We start from the raw sequence: 8,522 nt of genomic DNA, 5'->3' as shown, positions 1-8,522 counted from the left end.
GTCCAAACACCTACAGTCGGCCGCACATGGGTTCACCCTTAGTAATAGCCTCTGGCTAGTTGGGTAACCCTGGCAACATGCCGAACCAATAAATAAATAAAAAATCAAGAAGAAGAACAGAGCTCTTGCCGACCTTGTGATGTCCGGCGGAGATTTCGTAATCATGCGAAGCCTGGCGGGAATAACGGGCACGTGCAGACTCGCCGCGGTGCAGGGCAAACCGCACACGTTTACGGCTAGGCTAAAAGGTCTTAGACAAGTTAGACTGGCCAGTTGGAGGTGCTTGAACCCCACTGTTACACTACTCCCCCTTTTCTTTCTAAGATTCGTCTCCAAATTTGATATCCCTGGGACACATTTTGCCATTACTCACAGGGCCGGTGTGGGAACCATTAAAATACAAGAGGCGGGTAGAATAGTCACCTGTCTCCCGGGGATCGAACCCGGGCCCACCCGCCCACAGGACACACACACTAACCATTAGGCTAAAAGGACCAATAGTATTATCATCATTTGAATATTATGATTGTTGAAGAGAGTTCTTGCAAACCTTGTGATGTCCGGCGGAGATTTCGTAATCATGCGAAGCCTGGCGGGGATCACGGGCACGTGCAGACTCGCCGCGGTGCAGGGCAGGTTGGTCGGTATCTCCTCTTCGGAATCGGACTCGTACACATAGTACTTCTTCTTCACGGGAGACCTGAAAACGTTTATGAATGTTGGTTTATTATCATTATCATCACCAAGTCCAAACGTACATGGGCAGGGGAAGAACACCCTGAATTGCAGAGTTTGATGCAATTTTGAAAATGAAACATTAATCATTACACTACACAATAAATATCAATAAATTAATGGGAACAAACTAAAGATATAAAAAAGAAAAATAATATATACTAGTATATCAATGGGTAAGCTATAGAAATTCAATAATTATATGTATAAAAGCAAAAATACCACAAGTTAACACAAAAGAAATATTCCGTAGAATAAAAGTTTCACCTGAACGTTTCCTCGTCTGAACTCCAAGTTTCCTTCACTCCATTTCCGTACGCGTCGTTGCCTCGGCTCCATTTCTTGAACTTTGACCTCTGCGCCGCCGCGTTTTCCCTCGTGAACTCATCTTCGGACTCGCTGTCATCGTCCTGTATAACCCGGCGGTACTTCGCGCGACTGTTGACCTTCTTACCTAGCCCGCTGGTTGACGGTTGATCGTTCATTACGGGATCTCTGTGCCAGTCTTCCTCACTGTCTCTGTGTTTCCGTTTTTCAGTCTGGCCGTTTGTGAGTCTGTTAGTAAGTTCTTCAGGAAGTGGAATCAAGCCCTGGGCTGTTGCACCTTCCGATGCTGTCTGTTTCTTAGGTTGCCTCAGGCTTTTAGTTGCCTCCGGCTCTGGTGTTTCTTCTTCTTCAGTTTGTCTGTGTTTCCGCTCTGAATCTGATGGAATCAAGCCCTGGGCTGTTGTACCTTCCGATGCAGTCTGTTTTTTAGGTCGGCTCTTAGCCTTACTTGCCTCAGGCTCGGACATTTCTTCTTCTTCTGTTTGCTTGTGTTTCCTCGGACTTGTCCTGACCGTAGACTTCGATGCTTTTGCCTGGGTCTGCATTTCCTTAGGTCGGCTCTGGCTTGTAGTCTTATCATTATTACTTGCCTCAGGCTCTGACTTTTCTTCTTCTTCTGTTGGTCTGTGTTTCCGTGGGCTTCTCCTGACAGTAGACTTCGATGCTGTTGCGTCCTGGGTCTGACTCAGATCCCTCGCCAGGTTGCTGTAGTCGTAATCGACGATGTCTTTCCTCCACTCTGCACTTGACCTCTCCTCCTTGGCCATGACCATGAAGCATTCCCGAAGAAGCCGGCGCGACCTGAAGACGAATTCCTCTCCCTCGGGATGCGTCTCGTTCTCGGAAGGCGTCTCGTAAGCGTCCGAGTCACTCTCGGATTCTAAGACTTCGGACTCTGTGCTGTCAGCAGCTTTAATCCTATATGAATGAATGAATGTTTTATTAAGGACAAGTGTTACATGGCGACTAAAAGCTGAATTGCGAACACTTACAGTACAATACTGTAAAAATACATTTAAGTTCAAGTGGTTTTAATTTTGCGGTAGGGAGAAAATGGAGTGTTCGCGGTGGTTTTAAGCTCACGTTTGAGACAATAGCACCGGTAGACAAGGGACAGGAGGGGAAAACATAAACCTTCTACATTTACAGTATCTTACAAAACACAAGGAAAATACAACTGATGTCTTGGACATACATTATAAAAACATCAATAATGCTTTAAAAAGTTTGTGTAATACAGATTGAGCTAGACTTGACTTAACTACACTTTGAATTTAATGAAAACTTCATGCACATACAAAAATCTAAAATGGCACTTGAAGAAAACTAGTCTGTTCCCACTGTGATAATTTGTTCGGTGAATAATTTCATCAGGCTGGTGAATGATTGAGTAGCAAAGTTCTTTAGTCACAACCATGTCTTTACATGAGCCAACGTTTCGAAGACTGTCTGTCATCTGCATCAGGGCAATACTGACTGGTTTCACTGTGCACTGGGGCTAAGTGTTACTGCTATTCTGTGATTATTTGTTGTTAAGTAAGCGAACTAAATACTAGTAAGGCATGGGGGAGCTCTTCTTACCTATCCCTCACCACTCGCTGCGCAGCTTTCAGTAAAAATGGCGAGTTGAAGTCGTCGACTATCGGCTGGAGGAAGTCTGCCATGATCTGTAGAAACTGGTCGTAGGGACATCGGTTCTGTATGACGGGGTGATGCGGGTTCCTGGACTTCAGCACTGCGTTAACCTGCAAACACGAACAAACTGGTATCAGTATGGAACATTCTACCTGTGCCATGAAGGAAGTCTGCCATGATCTGTAGGGACTGGTCGTAGGGACATCGGTTCTGTATGATGGGGTGGTGCGGGTTCCTGGACTTCAGCACTGCGCTAACCTGCAAACACGAACACACTAGTATCAGTATGGAACATGCTACCAGTGCCATGAAGGAAGTCCGCCATGATCTGTAGTAACTGGTCGTAGGGACATCGGTTCTGTATGATGGGGTGGTGCGGGTTCCTGGACTTAAGCACTGCGTTAACCTGTAAACACGAACAAACTCGTATCAGTATGGAACCTTCTACCTGTGCCATGAAGGAAGTCCGCCATGATCTGTAGAAACTGGTCGTAGGGACATCGGTTCTGTATGACGGGGTGGTGAGGGTTCCTGGACTTCAGCACTGCGTTAACCTGGAAATATCAGCAAACTATCAGTTTGGAATTTCTTTTAACACAACCAGGTAATCTCACCTGCTGACGTTTCGGTAGAAGGAGGTGAAGAAGGTGTCTGACAGACACCGAAAGGTCAGCAGGTGAGATTACCTGGTTGCGTTAAAAAAAACTCCAAATATCCTATGTTCTACCAACCTGATGAAATTATTTTCGGAAGAAAACTATCAGTTTTGAACATTCTACCACATAACAGAAGCTACAGACTACACCTATACACCAAAGGCACAGAGAACCCCAGATGAGAGTGTTTGGGATCTGTTAATAATATGTTTAGGCATGGAACATTCTACAAACTACACACCAACACACCAAGGTGAACGAAGGAGGTTGACGAAACACCAACATTCTAAGAGAAATTCTTGAATTAATACCAAGTCAGCTGGCCATAAAATTTACTTTCTGCACAGTACCCTTATCAGAAACAGCTTATGGCTGCAATATACTTTTCATTCATTTAATAAACCATTCATTTATTCACTCATTCAATAAACTATTCATTCATTTATTCATTCATCTAATATTATAAGTAATAAACCTTCCTTCCTTCATTCATTCATTCAACAAACCATTCCTTCATTCACTTATTCACTAATGATTCAATAAACCATTCATTTATTCAATAAACCATTCATTCATTTATTTATTCATCTAATAAACCATTCCTTCATCCATTCATTCAATAAACCATTCCTTTATTCACTTATTCACTAATGATTCAATAAACCATTCATTTATTCAATAATTCAATAAACTATTCATTCATTTATTCATTCATTCATTTAATAAACCATTCCTTCATTCAATAAACCATTCCTTTATTCACTTATTCACTCATGATTCAATAAACCATTCATTTGTTCATTCATCTAATGACAGCCCACCTCCGTGCGAAGTTTCTTGTCCTTTGCGCTCTGCTTACTCCCGGCTGGCCAGACTCTCTGGAACACTTCCTCCGCAGCCTCGAAGTCGTTGTCACGGCAACACACCAGCACACTCTGCACCTGTCAATCAATCAATTGTTTATTGTTAAAAACAGGAGACTAGCAGCCAGGGACTGAATTATGCCTTCCGAAAATAATTTCATCAGGTTGGTAGAATATAGGATATGGGAGGTTCTTTGTACACAACCAGGTATAGTTCTCACCTGCTAACGTTTCGATGTCTATCAGACACCTTCTTCAGAGCTTCTGACTGGAGTGCTGTTTCTCACCGCTATAAGTAGCCGATGTAGGTGGTGCTATTGCGGTGAGAACACTGTCCCAAACATCGAAACGTTAGCAGGTGAGAACTATACCTGGTTGTGTACAAAGAGCCTCCTATATCCTGAATTATGCCTTGTTGTATATAAACAGAGCACAACTGAGCACAATTTGATTGGAAGGGAGAAGGAAGAAACGTAGCGAAAACAACATGCAAAGAAGGTAGACATCATAACGATTGGGGGTTAGAATATACGTCATACCTTCATCAGTCCCCTGGCATGTGCCACTTGGTCGGCAGGGAGGTCCGCTGTTTCCACCAGAGCGTCAAAGATCGGGAGCGAGGACTCTAAAGCAGTGATGTCACCGTCTTCATCGTATCTTAAATAAAGAGGGGAGCAGTTTCTGAGTCAGTAAACAAACCTACTAATGCCACACTTACCTGATCAAGTGTGGTCTGATTACCTGTTTCCGAAAATTGTAGTTTATTGCAATATTGATACAATCATTATCTAATTCTAAAAATAAGCACGATGTAAATAAATAACCTATTCAAGAAACACTCCATTCAATAATCACTAATAATGTAAACTGTAAAGTTACTTCCAATACCAAATCAAGAAACAGTTCCTAAACTTGAAGTTCATTCTCCTACATAATCCAAAAACACTATGGGCTTCTTAATGAAAGTGAGAAATAAAAAGTGAAAGTACCGTATGCCGTGGTCTCTCCCGTCGGCCAGGCGACACAGCAGCTGGATGAGTTTGACCCTTCGCTGCCTCTCGGGGGACGACTCCACACTCCGCGCTAACAGACCTGGGGAACACAGGGACACTGGTGAGGGTCTGCATGGGGGGTTCCGACAACGTTTCACGCTGACTTCAGCAGAACCCCCTACGTCAAGGAATGCAATTACGCAAAATGTGGTCGCCCTGCTACTAGTACAAATTATATGTGACTATAAAAGATGGCAAATAAAAACGTTTTTCTGAGAAGCTTTATTGACACAACAAAAATTACAGCAACTTATATATATGGTCAACAACAATCAACAAAATAGAAATACAAAATAGATCTTTAAATTCTACTCACTAAGAAATAAAGGCTATCTAACACAACTAAATCTGTGGATTTCATTATCTTTTCTAAATTATAACAAAGCAATTCTTTGCACATTTATCCATAAATCATGTGAGAGTTGATATATGAAATCTGCTTGTAAGATCTGACCTCACAGACGAAGCCAGCACAACCATGATTTTTTGTTTGTTTGTTTGATGCATGATGAAATCTTCTTTGTGGTGCACAGCGGAAAAATAGACACTAAACATGGACAACATTCTTTCTCTTCTCCCGTTATAAACTTATAAATATCAAATGAAAACACATACACACACTAGTCCCACATATCTATATTAAAAGATCTTCCAGTACCATGCTTGCAAACGCCATCAAGTGTTACTGTAAAACAGTTTCAGCAAGCTGTGATAAGAAGTTCCAACTTCCAAATTTACTCAAAACAACAACAACTTCCATTTCAGTTCTGAAATGACTGCCCTCTAAGTCTACTCTTCACCAGTGGATCCTTGAGTTTAAACTATGACCTCTCGTGTGTGAAGAGCAAGTCATGCATACAAAAGGGATTATTTCCAGTCTTTGACCAGCTTAAAAAACCTGGATCGTATAATTTATCGTGTTGACAGTCAGATCAGACACACATGAGTTTACGTTAGAGTAATTAGAGTTTAGACAACAACAGCGCAAACTCAGACCTTGCAGAAAGTCCCTGCCTTGGTAGAAACAATCGTCGCCAGCTACAAACTCTTTCCAAGTCGTGTAGCAGACGAACTCCAGGATCCAGCCGTTGGCCACGGCATCTTCAGGATTCACGGATTCCGCCATCTTTTCAAACTTTCTCCTGACGTCATCCCGAACTGCGGTGTGAGTGTAATAAACGGTGGTGAGAGACCACCGTTGCCAGGGGTTTCCGCAGTGCACATGCGCAGTACGGAAAATATGTAGTCCGCAAGAAGTTTTTGGAGGGGATTATAATTTTATTTGCCTTTAACAAAAGCTTATAGAATATTGTATTTCAATTAAACGTTGCTGTGGTCCTTTTCGTTGAATGTTTAAAAGTGTTTAAGCTGCTAGAAAACTTATCATACTCGTATTTAATTAAAGCCGCCCCTCCGCCAATGGCGTAATGTAAGATTCCGGGTCAGAGTTCAAATTGATTGCGTAATATCATGTACGAGGTCACCCGCAGTTTTGTATAAGGCAGGTGATTTGTACAAAGATTCTTTCCTTAAATTCCACCAAAAAAAGCCTATTGTTTGGAGTATTTTGTGGCGTGAGAAGGTTGATCGACCTGGGAGGCCTTTTCTCGGACTAGTCCGATCCACCGGTTTTGTCGCCTGGTGACCCACATAGCTGCGTTTGGTGTGTACTTTCGCTGAATTTGAATTTCATCGGAGATGGATTGCGGACAAATTATCACATGCTTTTTAATCATCTTTCAGAGACAGGAGTTAACATACTTTTCTGTGTAGCATATAATCCGTTTCCCCCTGGGATATTCTTATCTTCCCCAAGCAGCTTTGTTAAAAAGTGAACTTAAAAAGTGCTTGGAAAAAATTCAGTCCGGTAGACTAAGCCATGTACCACCGCTTCAACCAGGTACGGTGGTAGCCGCGGCGACTGTTGGAGGGCTTCTCTTACTTGCAGTCTTATACATAGGGCTAATGTATAAGACTGCAAGTAAGAGAAGCCCCCCAACAGTCGCCGCGGATACTACGGTGGGACTGAACAATTAGCAAAAGGTTGAAGACAATCATCGATCAATTATCAATCAATCATCCATCCATCTCTTCAGTCATTGATTAATCAATTTAATCAATTAATTTTTTTCATCAATTCACATGTTTCGTCACCAAAAGGTCAGTGGAGAATACTAAATATAATAGATCATAATATTATGCTGCATATACTTTGGCTGTTCTATTTCAGACTCTGTGGCGAAAGATCGCACAGCAAGGTCCAGACTTCCTCAAAGAATTGACGTATTTTCGGCACGTCAACCGACAAGTCAACGAGTTTTCCCGCCATAAGGAGCCAAGTACCGCCAAACACATTCCCGAGTCGCCTTTGGGCGGTGCCTTCAACATCTCGGACCAGTCCTGTTCTCTACTGACTCTAAGATCGGGAGACGGCAGGGATACTTGGATACTTTATTTTGCTCCATTAGCTACATACATAGTATGAAGCTACTCTTCCTGGAGTAACCGCAGAAAATACATCAGACAGACTACATAGAATTGCCTACAGGCTACATAACATTACGGCATTAAAATTAGCTAACTATTACACATATTCTTTGACATCTCTTGCCTGAAACTGCTCTGAGGTGCGGTTTGTATTCTATGCGGCAAACTGTTCCACATATATATTGCTCTATACATGAAGGTTTTTTTCATAGCATTGGTTTTTGGTTTTGGAAGTTTGTAAGTGTTTTTACTGGCGTTGCGTGTCCTGTAGCCGTGCTGCTGTGAAACGGGAAACAACTGTTGGTAGAGAATAGCAGGTTGTTGTGTGGTGAGTATCTTCCGGAACTGGGTCACGGTGTTGATTTGTAGCCTTTCTTTAACGGGACGGCCAAACTCTCCTGGCAATCATTCTCCTTAAAGCCTGCGTAGTTAGTCTGGCAGAGACTATCAGAGGATATATACAGTCTAGAAGGAGACAACCCTTACTGTGTACAAATAGGTAAATACATCAAGGAATGTTCAGATCTTAGATCTAGTAGTGTAAGTGATAGGTTAAACTCGACATGTTGAATTATTCATATAATTGTACGTAGGTTAATCATTTTGTATCCCATTGTTTGTTGTTTGCATGTATAGTTGTAGCAAGGGCATTATTTGATATAATGTCCTTGGTTGTAGAAGACCTTACGAAAGTCGCTGTACTTTTGTTGTGTCAAGAAAGATTGTTGTATGTATTGTTGTATAGTGGTGCTAAATACAATTATATT

General features: G+C 42.1%; 1 protein-coding gene across 1 annotated transcript in view; it reads right to left on the bottom strand.

The window, feature by feature from the left end:
- Positions 1-6,459, bottom strand: part of LOC136421622 (telomeric repeat-binding factor 2-like) — an 8,477-nt gene extending 2,018 nt beyond the window's left edge. The window contains exons 1-7 of the mRNA XM_066409080.1: positions 6,265-6,459; positions 5,206-5,308; positions 4,756-4,873; positions 4,175-4,294; positions 2,644-2,807; positions 1,003-1,980; positions 551-700 (exon numbers count right to left, since the gene is read on the bottom strand). Coding sequence (XP_066265177.1) covers positions 551-700; positions 1,003-1,980; positions 2,644-2,807; positions 4,175-4,294; positions 4,756-4,873; positions 5,206-5,308; positions 6,265-6,394 — 1,763 coding nt within the window. The 5' untranslated portion in view covers positions 6,395-6,459. The remainder of the gene's footprint in view (positions 1-550; positions 701-1,002; positions 1,981-2,643; positions 2,808-4,174; positions 4,295-4,755; positions 4,874-5,205; positions 5,309-6,264) is intronic.
- Between the last annotated feature and the right edge of the window lie 2,063 nt (positions 6,460-8,522).

Source organism: Branchiostoma lanceolatum, chromosome 16 (assembly GCF_035083965.1).
Source record: "Branchiostoma lanceolatum isolate klBraLanc5 chromosome 16, klBraLanc5.hap2, whole genome shotgun sequence".
Taxonomy (NCBI): domain Eukaryota; kingdom Metazoa; phylum Chordata; class Leptocardii; order Amphioxiformes; family Branchiostomatidae; genus Branchiostoma; species Branchiostoma lanceolatum.
The sequence above is the reverse complement of the archived record's forward strand: the minus strand, read 5'-3'. Positions and strand labels throughout refer to the sequence as shown.